This window comes from Gobio gobio (genome assembly GCF_949357685.1).
Source record: "Gobio gobio genome assembly, chromosome: 7".
Classification (NCBI taxonomy): Eukaryota; Metazoa; Chordata; class Actinopteri; order Cypriniformes; family Gobionidae; genus Gobio; species Gobio gobio.
In genome coordinates, this window is record NC_137103.1 from 55,925,876 (window position 1) to 55,941,183 (window position 15,308).

Below are 15,308 nucleotides of genomic sequence, written 5' to 3' on the forward strand. Positions count from 1 at the left end.
GTGTGTGTGTGTGTGTGTGTGTGTCAGTGTCCTGTCTGTGTGTGTGTGTGTGTCAGTGTCCTGTCTGTGTGTGTGTGTGTGTGTGTGTGTGTGTGTGTGTGTGTGTGTGTGTGTGTGTGTGTGTGTGTGTGTGTGTGTGTGTGTGTCAGTGTGTCAGTGTGTCAGTGTCCTGTCTGTGTGTGTGTGTGTGTGTGTGTGTGTGTGTGTCAATGTCCTGTCTGTGTGTGTGTGTGTGTGTGTGTGTGTCAGTGTCCTGTCTGTGTGTGTGTGTGTGTGTGTGTGTGTGTGTCAGTGTCCTGTCTGTGTGTGTGTGTGTGTGTGTGTGTCAATGTCCTGTCTGTCTGTGTCTGTGTGTGTGTGTCTGTCAGTGTCCTGTCTGTGTGTGTCTGTCAGTGTCCTGTCTGTGTTTGTGTGTGTGTGTGTGTGTGTGTGTGTGTGTGTGTCTGTCAGTGTCCTGTCTGTGTTTGTGTGTGTGTCCTGTCTGTCTGTGTGTGTGTCAGTGTCCTGTCTGTGTGTGTGTATGTGTGTGTGTCAGTGTCCTGTCTGTGTGTGTGTGTGTGTGTGTGTCAGTGTCCTGTCTGTGTGTGTGTGTGTGTGTGTGTGTGTCAGTGTTCTGTCTGTGTGTGTGTGTGTGTGTGTGTGTGTCAGTGTCCTGTCTGTGTGTGTGTGTGTGTGTGTGTGTGTCAATGTCCTGTCTGTGTGTGTGTGTGTGTGTGTGTGTGTGTGTGTGTGTGTGTGTGTGTGTGTGTGTGTGTGTGTGTGTGTGTGTGTGTGTGTGTGTGTGTGTGTGTGTGTGTGTGTGAAAATTACAGAAAAAAATGTGATTAATTAGTTGTTGTTTTTTATGGATTCCCAGCACTACCTAAAACACAATCATCTGCTGCAGTTTTCCAGATGTTTATTCAAGAGCATTTTGTTGTGAACAGACTGAGAGTCCATTGCTTTTTTGTTTTGGTTGTTTTGTTCATTTATTGTGGATATTTAAAATGTTTTCCGTTTTCAGTGTTAAATAGTCTTTAGAAATAAAAGTTTATTGATCTTTGAAAAGGTGTACCTGCATTATCATGCCATTATCATTATTTTAGATGGTCTCAAAACAACAATATTATTGTTTATCGCAATCATTTCTTGGCCAATTTATCGTCCAGCAAAATGTGTTATCGTGACAGGCCTAAAACCACAACATCATCACGCCGCTCCGCTCACACACTCTGGCTCATACTCACTTCTTGCGATCCTTGTCCTTCTTGTTGTTGGTGCTGGCGTTGAAGGACTGCGCCTGCAGGAGCTCAGTGGCGGCTTTGCGTTTGCCGAAGGCGCTCATCTCGTCCTCCAGACTCCTGCGCTTCTCCTCCAGCTTGCTCTTCTCGTCCGCATGCAGTCGCTTCAGCTGCTCGAACTTCCCCTGCAACTGAACGGCCACACCGTAAGAGAACCAAGTTGTTTGATTTCGTGGCCAATATTTTGTTGATTTGTGATTAGTAACCTTTACCCAGGGCTCGACATTAACGCTTGTCCGGGACAAGTGGATTTTTTGAAGGGGCAAGTGAAAGAATTTTACTTGCCCGACGGACAAGTATCCTGATAAAACATCAGTAACAAAAATAACTAGGGAATCACCCAAATGCAAGAATGATTCTGCATTCATTACTGTAAGTGGCGATCGTCAGTGAATGATAATAATGTATAACTGACGGTAACGTTGCACTGTTGACGCTCGCGCAGCCTCTCGAGGAGAAATCGAAACATGTGCTCCGCTCACACAGAGAAACTCAGTAACACACTGCCGTAAACATGTAGAAATGTGGAGTTTATTTATATTTATAACATGATACAGTTGCAACATTCCCAAGAGCGCTGTTTTCCTGAATAACATCACGACTGAAAATGACACTGATTTCATATGACAGTTCCATAAACAATGATCAACATTAAGTCACTTACATTTTAATGCAATATTGAGTGTTTTTGTTCTATTTCAGCAGCGAAAATAGTTCCAAAAGCGTGTTCAACAGTGTGTGTTAGTGAATGATTCAGCGTTTAGAATGAATCGATAGAATCAAAGATTCAATGAACTATGCGTAAACGACCGCCTCATTCTAGAATGAATCAGCGTTTGAACGAATCGACTCAATGATTCGCTCATTCAGACGGTCACAGCGCCACCTACTGGTGCTTTACTTTCATCTTTCCAACATTTCTTATTTGTATATTCAAAAAATATTTAAAACAATCTCATAACATTATTTAATGCAGTTGTAATTTTTCAGTGTAAATTATTTAATTTGACGGGTAACAGCCAGTGTCGTCTTCTAATTTAATTTATTGATCCAATTTAAGAATATAAAGGGAAATCTGAATCATAGCCTATATTTAATAAGATTAGGGGAAAAATGCCCTTTATAAAAGGTAAAAATATCACAAATATGCATATGTCAAAGCTGATTGAACACTGGTGAGAATTTTGCTTCAGAATAAATTTTATTTACAACACACTAATTATTTTATTTTTTTTCCCGGACAAGCACATTTTTTACACTGACAAGTAGATGACAGATTTAGCATGTGAACAAGCTTAATGGCTATCTCGTTATTCTTTGTTTATTTGATGGCGTGTGAATTCCCAAGAACAAGAGAGGACAGGTTATGTCACGTGACTTACATTGCGCAACATTCAGACAACTCGTAGGTAAGAGAGAGTGAACATCACCCCTTGTATGTTTTATTTTGATTAGATAGAGTAAGTAAGTTAGGACGTTTTACGCCGAAGATGTTTGTTTTCTCTTGTTTATTTTATTAGGTAGGTTAGTGGCTGAATTACAAGTTAGAGGTTGTTTTGTTTTTTTATTTTCTTTCCTTTGGCGTCACTACTTGCGTCCCTTATTCTTCGTGGGGTTTTTTCTTATATTGATTGTTTCTCTATTAATTATTATTGTGAGTTATCTCTATTATTTATTGTATTCATCCTTACGCGTTTGTACAATAAATCACTTTTCTTCCGTTATCTCTGGCCACCTGTCACTATCAGTTGTCACAACCACAATGTTGCTCACCATCTCTGCTCTTTAGGGCATTTTCACACTAGTTTGGTCCGAATCAAAATTACAGATGTGAAACCTCCCCTGATCACGGTCCGGACCAAACAGACGAAATTTGGTCCGACGGAAAGAGGAAGTCTCGCTCCGGATCAAACTGAACAAAGGTTCGGTTCGTTTCTAGTGTGAAAGCATTTTCTGTACGGTTCGGACTTTCAGAGCATCTACAGGAAGTTCCTGTTTATGTTTAAATATTATAACGTTATTTTTAAACTTCATCTCGGCTACATTGATTATGAAAAGTGAAAAGATGCGAAATATGTCAGAAGGTCAGAAATGATTTTGAACGAAATTTTGTATGATTTTGCTTAGAAAGCCTTTCTTTAATGTGAATTTAATTGTGTATAAATTGTATCTTAGTTTTAATCAACGTTTAATCTGATAATTGCCTGGATTTAATAAATAAGAAGCAAATAGTCTATAGCAGAAAATAATCGCGGGAGCGATCACATGCATTGCACATAACCTGGAGCGCGTCTCAAATAAACCCAAACTCAGCAGCTACTTGCCTCACAAACATGAGAAATATATGTAAATAAAGCTTGAAATGTCCACTTTTAAACGTAACGAAAAGAAAATAGTCAAGCAATGCGCACTGTTCAATAGTGGCAAAGATATGCGTCCGTTCATTCAACTTGTCAAAGACGCTGACGTCAGACGCACATCCGTTTACAAACCAATCAGTGTCCAGTAGGCTTGCTACGATAGTCGGTGTTGCCGGTGTTACCGGTGTCCAGACTCAACACCGGTTACATCACTTGCCCACCGTGGCAAGTGTTTTTTTTTATAGTAATAAAATAATTTAGTTCAGTTAGAGAACAGACAATACAAATAAAAACTGAAAGTATCTGCTTAATAAAGCAGGATCCGACCGTGAGTCTCGGCAGCGGCAGGAGTCATTCATCAGATTTAAGAGTGAGGAGCTGACTGAGATGATCACGGAAGATTTGGTTTCAAAGCGAAACGTAAAAGCGCCTATTTAAGGGAGTTTGTCATTTGTTTTGTTGTTGTGTTTTTCATTAAAAATAATAGGCTAATGAACCCACAATTCAAGCAACCCGCAGCCGAATTGACGCTAATTAAAAACCGAAAGTAAAATGTGCACGGCCGCACAGAGCGCGCATTGTTTACTTTCGCCTAGCTCCGCAGTGCGAGCCTCCGCGCTACGCTGACTGCGCGCATTTATTTTTGCCGCGCGCACCCTCGCGCTCGTGCGGGCGCGTCGAGTATAAACGAGGCTTTACGGGCGAACTAACAGTGTGCATTCGCATGGCGTGCATCTCAATCATAGACTGATCAATGCTTGATCAGTGCCCTGACTACTGATTCTGAACTAGGGAACTGATTGAGACGCGCCCATGGCCTCACAGAGCGCGCATTTACAGACGAGCTGTCATTCACGGTGTGTGAATACGCAACACTGGCGCGTTTTCAGTTCAGAGCGGTCGTGTGCATGTTACTTTCGGTTAGATAGAATTAGTGATTTAAAAGCCTCCGCCGGTGATACCGGTATTACCGGTGTTGTCACACATCAATTAACCGGTGGGAAAATTTCCTCACCGTCACATCCCTAGTGTCCAGATGCCGCCCACAGAGATGAGGACGAGTGGACGCAAGTGTGTGATGTTCAGTTCTTTAGTGCGCTCCCATAATTGCAATGTGAAACCAAACCAAAACTAACCGAATGTATCAAATGTATCAAAACATGAACTTGGGTTCAGACCTTGGTGCGGACTTTCAGGTGTGAAAACGCCCTTAATTAGACCGGGAGTCGTAACAATCGATGAACTAGTTATATGACATCATCAGGAGAAAATGCAAGTGATCGCGCCTCCATGTCATGTAGAAAGTGTGTTATACTTCAGCGTCCACGCTCCACACAAACACTTGGATATGCGGCTAATAATAGCGCAACTTATGTTAACATGGGAGCGAGCGGCCATGTAAAATCGCTACTATGATCAGCCATATTTGAGGTTGACGGACGATAGGCGAACGTTTGGATTTCCTGTTAAAGGGTTAGTTCACCCAAAAATTAAAATTCTGTCATTAATTCCTCACCCTCATGTCGTTGGACACCCGTCAGACCTCCGTTCATCTTCAGACACAAATGAAGATATTTTAGTGTAAATCTGATGCTCTGAAAGGCCTCCATTGGCTCAACTTTACACTCTCAAGACCCTTAAAAGACACTAAAGACGTCGTTACAAAGTCCATCTCACTACAGCGGCTCTACAATAACTTTATTAAGTGACGAGAATAGTTTTTGTGCGCAAAAAAACCCTAAATAACGACGTACATAGTGATGACGATTTCAAAACACGGCATCATGAAGCTTCGAAGCATTATGAATCAGTGAGTCGATTCATGATTCGGATCGCGTGTCAAACTGCTGAAATTTGGCGATTCAAACTGCTGAATCGACTCACTGATTCATAACGCTTCGAAGCTTCATGATGCCGTGTTTTGAAATCGTCATCACTATGTAAGTCGTTATTTAGGGGTTTTTTGCGCAAAAAACTATTCTCGTCACTTTATAAAGTTATTGTAGAGCCACTGTAGTGAGATGGACTTTGTGACGACGTCTTTAGTGTCTTTTAAGGGTCTTGAGAGTGTAAAGTGCATTGAGCCAATGGAGGCCTTTCAGAGCATCAGATTTACACTAAAATATCTTCATTTGTGTCTGAAGATGAACGGAGGTCTGACGGGTGTCCAACCACATGAGGGTAAGTCATTAATGACACAATGTTCATTTTTGGGTGAATTAACCCTTTAATGATCTGTCCCTCACACCACTTCCTGAGGGATTTTTTTATTTCGCGACTATACGACTAATACAATTTTGGTCGACTAACATTTGGTCCTCTATTATGGGGCAGCCCTAGCGGCATGATGGATGTCATACCTCTCTCTCTGCGTCTTTCAGCTCGGCCTCCTTCTCCTTCACCCTCTGGACGAACGTCTGTCGCATTTCCTCCTCTCGTCTCTGCAGCTCGCCCAGAAACTCCTGGCGCTTCGCCTCATACGTCTGCTGAAGACTGATGCGGAAAAACAACTTTAACACAAACTGCTTTACTCACAGAATATCAGCAGCAGCACCACTAAACCTCACATCACGTTTTAAATGCATCTTGATGGGAGAATCATTTGAAAACAGGAATCAACAGGAACACAAGTAACAGAATCAATGATGCAAACTTAATTAAATATGAGACTAATTCAAATTCTGCTATAAAGCAGCTCTAAAAAGACAATAGTGTCATTATTCAGCTCTTTTTTTGATCGCCTTTTTTCGTATTATATATTTTAGTAATTATCATAAATTGGGTATCATTCGAAAGCTTACGAACTCAAAATTCATCCTATGAAAACCGTTTTTAAATCAGACATTGTGTTACCATGGAAACGGTACTTTAAATACTTCTACCGGGTTCCTCCCCCTAGTGGGCGGTGTCATGTTTCATATTACAACATTTATTTTAAATACTTTATAATCTAAATCTTTTCTAATCTTGTCAAAAAAACTTATCGTCGGAAAGGACTGAGTCTCAAGGTTCCATATTTGGTGACTGTTTTGTGATGGAAATTATATTTGGACAGACATTTACAGGAAAATGCATTTAAAAAAAACGATCAATGGAATGTGGATGACACCCGGTGGTTATTTTTGGTACAGCACCTAAACAAAATTTCATTTTTCTAATCTAATTTTTGTGATATCAACCTCAAATTTGGAACACAACTTGGTTACACATATGGCTTTGATTTTATAGTAATTTCAGAGTAATATCTTTTTTGTAAAATATATATTTTATATAAAATAAAAATATTTATTACAGTATTTTTCATTTACAGTAAATTTAAACTTCCATAACTTTTTCATACTTTCATATTTTGAAATGCTTCACTTCAGCAATAATCTGCTGAGTGTTTTCTTTAAAACAAGACCAAACTAGTTCCAAAGTATTCTATTTATAATTAGAGCCCTTTAAGTTTGGATAGTGCATTTTCATGACTATTCTCAAAAAGGGGGTGACATGTAAGGGGTTAATGAGAGGCAATAAAAAATAATATTCTGCTGACATTTTTAATATTAAACAAACCTGAAATACACTAGGACTCTTATTTTGAAATATCTATGCTTTCTACTTCTAGCAGCTCATTAAAAAAAAAAACGAGGGAGATGAAATATGCATCTTACAACCATCTATAACATATTATAATATAAGCACAATAAAGCAATTCGATTGTGCAGTATTAATATGAGTATGTAGAAAAGTGCAATAATACCGTGTTTTGACTTGCAGCGCTCATATTTATTTAGATAAATCACCACCTTTTGCATTTACATTTATTCATTTAGCAGAAGTTTTTATCCAAGGCGGCTTACAAACGAGGAATAAGTGATTAATCTTAAAAATTCCCCCAAAAATGTAAGACCTCTTAAAATGATAATTAAGACTTTTATTATGCCAGTTAAGACTTTCAATGGCCTTAAATCTGATAAAACTGAATTTAAAGGGGCTATATGCAACTTTTTTCCCCAAAATAAACGTAACAATAGCCTTTTATTTTACCATTTATGACTCAAACATCTCCTGATGAGCATACTGACACCTTGTCCGCTCACAGTGGGTGCACTTATAAGCCTGTATCCTATTTTTCCTATTTTCTGGCGGGTCGTCTTTTCCCGCGCTATCTGCGGATGTGACGTCACCACCGCTGAGAGAGCGAGCAGAAAATGAGAGCAGTTCTGTTTTTTGGCCACAGGTGTCAGTCGCGAGTTTAAATTTCAGAAAAACGCATATAGCCCCTTTAAGACTTAGATATACCCTTTGTGCAACCAAAATACCAATAAAACCAGAAAAAATGCAGTTTTTCCATCCCAAAATTAAAGACCTCTTAAAATGACAATTAAGACTTATGCCATTTAAGACTTTAAATGGCCTTAAATCTGATCAAACTGAATTTAAGAGCTCTTAAAATGATTATTAAGACTTTTGCTAAGCCATTTAGGAAATGTAATGTCTGTAAATTTGATCAAACTGAATTTAAGAGCTCTTAAAATGATTATTAAGACTTTTATTATGCCATTTAGGAAATGTAATGTCTGTAAATCTGATCAAACTGAATTTAAGAGCTCTTAAAATGATTATTAAGACTTTTGCGAAGCCATTTAGGAAATGTAATGTCTGTAAATCTGATCAAACTGAATTTAAGAGCTCTTAAAATGATTATTAAGACTTATTATGCCATTTAGGAAATGTAATGTCTGTAAATCTGATCAAACTGAATTTAAGAGCTCTTAAAATGATTATTAAGACTTTTACTATGCCATTTAGGAAATGTAATGTCTAAATTTGATCAAACTGAATTTAAGAGCTCTTAAAATGATTATTAAGACTTTTACTATGCCATTTAAGAATTGTAATGTCTAAATCTGATCAAACTGAATTTAAGAGCTCTTAAAATGATTATTAAGACTTTTATCATGCCATTTAGGAAATGTAATGTCTGTAAATTTGATCAAACTGAATTTAAGAGCTCTTAAAATGATTATTAAGACTTTTACTATGCCATTTAAGAATTGTAATGTCTGTAAATCTGATCAAACTGAATTTAAGAGCTCTTAAAATGATTATTAAGACTTTTATTATGCCATTTGGGAAATGTAATGTCTGTAAATCTGATCAAACTGAATTTAAGAGCTCTTAAAATGATTATTAAGACTTTTGCTAAGCCATTTAGGAAATGTAATGTCTGTAAATTTGATCAAACTGAATTTAAGAGCTCTTAAAATGATTATTAAGACTTTTGCGAAGCCATTTAGGAAATGTAATGTCTGTAAATTTGATCAAACTGAATTTAAGAGCTCTTAAAATGATTATCAAGACTTTTACTATGCCTTTTAGGAAATGTAATGTCTGTAAATTTGATCAAACTGAATTTAAGAGCTCTTAAAATGATTATTAAGACTTTTACTATGCCATTTAAGAATTGTAATGTCTGTAAATCTGATCAAACTGAATTTAAGAGCTCTTAAAATGATTATTAAGACTTTTACTATGCCATTTAAGAATTGTAATGTCTAAATTTGATCAAACTGAATTTAAGAGCTCTTAAAATGATTATTAAGACTTTTACTATGCCATTTAGGAAATGTAATGTCTGTAAATTTGATCAAACTGAATTTAAGAGCTCTTAAAATGATTATTAAGACTTTTATTATGCCATTTAGGAAATGTAATGTCTGTAAATCTGATCAAACTGAATTTAAGAGCTCTTAAAATGATTATTAAGACTTTTGCTAAGCCATTTAGGAAATGTAATGTCTGTAAATTTGATCAAACTGAATTTAAGAGCTCTTAAAATGATTATCAAGACTTTTACTATGCCTTTTAGGAAATGTAATGTCTGTAAATTTGATCAAACTGAATTTAAGAGCTCTTAAAATGATTATTAAGACTTTTGCTAAGCCATTTAGGAAATGTAATGTCTGTAAATTTGATCAAACTGAATTTAAGAGCTCTTAAAATGATTATTAAGACTTTTACTATGCCATTTAAGAATTGTAATGTCTAAATTTGATCAAACTGAATTTAAGAGCTCTTAAAATGATTATTAAGACTTTTACTATGCCATTTAGGAAATGTAATGTCTGTAAATTTGATCAAACTGAATTTAAGAGCTCTTAAAATGATTATTAAGACTTTTATTATGCCATTTAGGAAATGTAATGTCTGTAAATCTGATCAAACTGAATTTAAGAGCTCTTAAAATGATTATTAAGACTTTTGGTAAGCCATTTAGGAAATGTAATGTCTGTAAATTTGATCAAACTGAATTTAAGAGCTCTTAAAATGATTATTAAGACTTTTGCTAAGCCATTTAGGAAATGTAATGTCTGTAAATTTGATCAAACTGAATTTAAGAGCTCTTAAAATGATTATTAAGACTTTTGCTAAGCCATTTAGGAATTGTAATGTCTGTAAATCTGATCAAACTGAATTTAAGAGCTCTTAAAATGATTATTAAGACTTTTTTTATGCCATTTAGGAAATGTAATGTCTGTAAATTTGATCAAACTGAATTTAAGAGCTCTTAAAATGATTATTAAGACTTTTATTATGCCATTTAGGAAATGTAATGTCTGTAAATCTGATCAAACTGAATTTAAGAGCTCTTAAAATGATTATTAAGACTTTTGCGAAGCCATTTAGGAAATGTAATGTCTGTAAATCTGATCAAACTGAATTTAAGAGCTCTTAAAATGATTATTAAGACTTTTATTATGCCATTTAAGAATTGTAATGTCTGTAAATCTGATCAAACTGAATTTAAGAGCTCTTAAAATGATTATTAAGACTTTTATTATGCCATTTAGGAAATGTAATGTCTGTAAATCTGATCAAACTGAATTTAAGAGCTCTTAAAATGATTATTAAGACTTTTATTATGCCATTTAAGAAATGTCATGTCTGTAAATTTGATCAAACTGAATTTAAGAGCTCTTAAAATTATTATTAAGACTTTTGCTAAGCCATTTAGGAAATGTAATGTCTGTAAATTTGATCAAACTGAATTTAAGAGCTCTTAAAATGATTATTAAGACTTTTACTATGCCATTTAGGAAATGTAATGTCTAAATTTGATCAAACTGAATTTAAGAGCTCTTAAAATGATTATTAAGACTTTTATTATGCCATTTAGGAAATGTAATGTCTGTAAATCTGATCAAACTGAATTTAAGAGCTCTTAAAATGATTATTAAGACTTTTATTATGCCATTTAAGAAATGTCATGTCTGTAAATTTGATCAAACTGAATTTAAGAGCTCTTAAAATTATTATTAAGACTTTTGCTAAGCCATTTAGGAAATGTAATGTCTGTAAATTTGATCAAACTGAATTTAAGAGCTCTTAAAATGATTATTAAGACTTTTACTATGCCATTTAGGAAATGTAATGTCTAAATTTGATCAAACTGAATTTAAGAGCTCTTAAAATGATTATTAAGACTTTTACTATGCCATTTAAGAATTGTAATGTCTAAATCTGATCAAACTGAATTTAAGAGCTCTTAAAATGATTATTAAGACTTTTATTATGCCATTTAGGAAATGTAATGTCTGTAAATTTGATCAAACTGAATTTAAGAGCTCTTAAAATGATTATTAAGACTTTTATTATGCCATTTAGGAAATGTAATGTCTGTAAATTTGATCAAACTGAATTTAAGAGCTCTTAAAATGATTATTAAGCCTTTTACTATGCCATTTAAGAATTGTAATGTCTGTAAATCTGATCAAACTGAATTTAAGAGCTCTTAAAATGATTATTAAGACTTTTATTATGCCATTTGGGAAATGTAATGTATGTAAATCTGATCAAACTGAATTTAAGAGCTCTTAAAATGATTATTAAGACTTTTGCTAAGCCATTTAGGAAATGTAATGTCTGTAAATTTGATCAAACTGAATTTAAGAGCTCTTAAAATGATTATTAAGACTTTTGCGAAGCCATTTAGGAAATGTAATGTCTGTAAATTTGATCAAACTGAATTTAAGAGCTCTTAAAATGATTATCAAGACTTTTACTATGCCTTTTAGGAAATGTAATGTCTGTAAATTTGATCAAACTGAATTTAAGAGCTCTTAAAATGATTATTAAGACTTTTACTATGCCATTTAAGAATTGTAATGTCTGTAAATCTGATCAAACTGAATTTAAGAGCTCTTAAAATGATTATTAAGACTTTTGCTAAGCCATTTAGGAAATGTAATGTCTGTAAATTTGATCAAACTGAATTTAAGAGCTCTTAAAATGATTATTAAGACTTTTACTATGCCATTTAAGAATTGTAATGTCTAAATTTGATCAAACTGAATTTAAGAGCTCTTAAAATGATTATTAAGACTTTTACTATGCCATTTAGGAAATGTAATGTCTGTAAATTTGATCAAACTGAATTTAAGAGCTCTTAAAATGATTATTAAGACTTTTATTATGCCATTTAGGAAATGTAATGTCTGTAAATCTGATCAAACTGAATTTAAGAGCTCTTAAAATGATTATTAAGACTTTTGGTAAGCCATTTAGGAAATGTAATGTCTGTAAATTTGATCAAACTGAATTTAAGAGCTCTTAAAATGATTATTAAGACTTTTGCTAAGCCATTTAGGAAATGTAATGTCTGTAAATTTGATCAAACTGAATTTAAGAGCTCTTAAAATGATTATTAAGACTTTTGCTAAGCCATTTAGGAATTGTAATGTCTGTAAATCTGATCAAACTGAATTTAAGAGCTCTTAAAATGATTATTAAGACTTTTTTTATGCCATTTAGGAAATGTAATGTCTGTAAATTTGATCAAACTGAATTTAAGAGCTCTTAAAATGATTATTAAGACTTTTATTATGCCATTTAGGAAATGTAATGTCTGTAAATCTGATCAAACTGAATTTAAGAGCTCTTAAAATGATTATTAAGACTTTTGGTAAGCCATTTAGGAAATGTAATGTCTGTAAATTTGATCAAACTGAATTTAAGAGCTCTTAAAATGATTATTAAGACTTTTGCTAAGCCATTTAGGAAATGTAATGTCTGTAAATCTGATCAAACTGAATTTAAGAGCTCTTAAAATGATTATTAAGACTTTTTCTAAGCCATTTAGGAAATGTAATGTCTGTAAATTTGATCAAACTGAATTTAAGAGCTCTTAAAATGATTATTAAGACTTTTACTATGCCATTTAAGAATTGTAATGTCTGTAAATCTGATCAAACTGAATTTAAGAGCTCTTAAAATGATTATTAAGACTTTTACTATGCCATTTAGGAAATGTAATGTCTGTAAATTTGATCAAACTGAATTTAAGAGCTCTTAAAATGATTATTAAGACTTTTACTATGCCATTTAAGAATTGTAATGTCTGTAAATTTGATCAAACTGAATTTAAGAGCTCTTAAAATGATTATTAAGACTTTATTATGCCATTTAGGAAATGTAATGTCTGTAAATCTGATCAAACTGAATTTAAGAGCTCCTAAAATGATTATTAAGACTTTTACTAAACCATTTAGGAAATGTAATGTCTGTAAATTTGATCAAACTGAATTTAAGAGCTCTTAAAATGATTATTAAGACTTTTACTATGCCATTTAAGAATTGTAATGTCTAAATCTGATCAAACTGAATTTAAGAGCTCTTAAAATGATTATTAAGACTTTTACTATGCCATTTAGGAAATGTAATGTCTGTAAATTTGATCAAACTGAATTTAAGAGCTCTTAAAATGATTATTAAGACTTTTACTATGCCATTTAAGAATTGTAATGTCTGTAAATCTGATCAGACTGAATTTAAGAGCTCTTAAAATGATTATTAAGACTTTTGCTAAGCCATTTAGGAAATGTAATGTCTGTAAATTTGATCAAACTGAATTTAAGAGCTCTTAAAATGATTATTAAGACTTTTACTATGCCATTTAAGAATTGTAATGTCTGTAAATCTGATCAAACTGAATTTAAGAGCTCTTAAAATGATTATTAAGACTTTTATTATGCCATTTAGGAAATGTAATGTCTGTAAATCTGATCAAACTGAATTTAAGAGCTCTTAAAATGATTATTAAGACTTTTATTATGCCATTTAGGAAATGTAATGTCTGTAAATCTGATCAAACTGAATTTAAGAGCTCTTAAAATTATTATTAAGACTTTTGCTAAGCCATTTAGGAAATGTAATGTCTGTAAATTTGATCAAACTGAATTTAAGAGCTCTTAAAATGATTATTAAGACTTTTACTATGCCATTTAAGAATTGTAATGTCTAAAAATCTGATCAAACTGAATTTAAGAGCTCTTAAAATGATTATTAAGACTTTTGCTAAGCCATTTAGGAAATGTAATGTCTGTAAATTTGATCAAACTGAATTCAAGAGCTCTTAAAATGATTATTAAGACTTTTGCGAAGCCATTTAGGAAATGTAATGTCTGTAAATTTGATCAAACTGAATTTAAGAGCTCTTAAAATGATTATTAAGACTTTTGCTAAGCCATTTAGGAAATGTAATGTCTGTAAATTTGATCAAACTGAATTTAAGAGCTCTTAAAATGATTATTAAGACTTTTTCTAAGCCATTTAGGAAATGTAATGTCTGTAAATCTGATCAAACTGAATTTAAGAGCTCTTAAAATGATTATTAAGACTTTTGCTAAGCCATTTAGGAAATGTAATGTCTGTAAATTTGATCAAACTGAATTTAAGAGCTCTTAAAATGATTATTAAGACTTTTACTATGCCATTTAGGAAATGTAATGTCTAAATCTGATCAAACTGAATTTAAGAGCTCTTAAAATGATTATTAAGACTTTTACTATGCCATTTAAGAATTGTAATGTCTAAATCTGATCAAACTGAATTTAAGAGCTCTTAAAATGATTATTAAGACTTTTATTATGCCATTTAGGAAATGTAATGTCTGTAAATCTGATCAAACTGAATTTAAGAGCTCTTAAAATGATTATTAAGACTTTTGCTAAGCCATTTAGGAAATGTAATGTCTGTAAATTTGATCAAACTGAATTTAAGAGCTCTTAAAATGATTATTAAGACTTTTGCGAAGCCATTTAGGAAATGTAATGTCTGTAAATTTGATCAAACTGAATTTAAGAGCTCTTAAAATGATTATTAAGACTTTTACTATGCCATTTAGGAAATGTAATGTCTGTAAATTTGATCAAACTGAATTTAAGAGCTCTTAAAATGATTATTAAGACTTTTACTATGCCATTTAAGAATTGTAATGTCTGTAAATCTGATCAAACTGAATTTAAGAGCTCTTAAAATGATTATTAAGACTTTTGCTAAGCCATTTAGGAAATGTAATGTCTGTAAATTTGATCAAACTGAATTTAAGAGCTCTTAAAATGATTATTAAGACTTTTACTATGCCATTTAGGAAATGTAATGTCTAAATCTGATCAAACTGAATTTAAGAGCTCTTAAAATGATTATTAAGACTTTTATTATGCCATTTAAGAAATGTCATGTCTGTAAATTTGATCAAACTGAATTTAAGAGCTCTTAAAATGATTATTAAGACTTTTACTATGCCATTTAGGAAATGTCATGTCTGTAAATTTGATCAAACTGAATTTAAGAGCTCTTAAAATGATTATTAAGACTTTTACTATGCCATTTAGGAAATGTC

At 33.2% G+C, this 15,308-nt stretch overlaps 1 protein-coding gene across 2 annotated transcripts in view; it reads right to left on the bottom strand.

Moving 5' to 3' along the window:
• Positions 1-15,308, bottom strand: part of septin10 (septin 10) — a 46,838-nt gene that overhangs the window by 1,093 nt on the left and 30,437 nt on the right. For both annotated transcript variants that reach the window (XM_079821745.1, XM_079821746.1), the window contains 2 exons: positions 6,001-6,133; positions 1,227-1,411 (listed from right to left, as the gene is read on the bottom strand). In XM_079821745.1, coding sequence (XP_079677871.1) covers positions 1,227-1,411; positions 6,001-6,133 — 318 coding nt within the window. The remainder of the gene's footprint in view (positions 1-1,226; positions 1,412-6,000; positions 6,134-15,308) is intronic.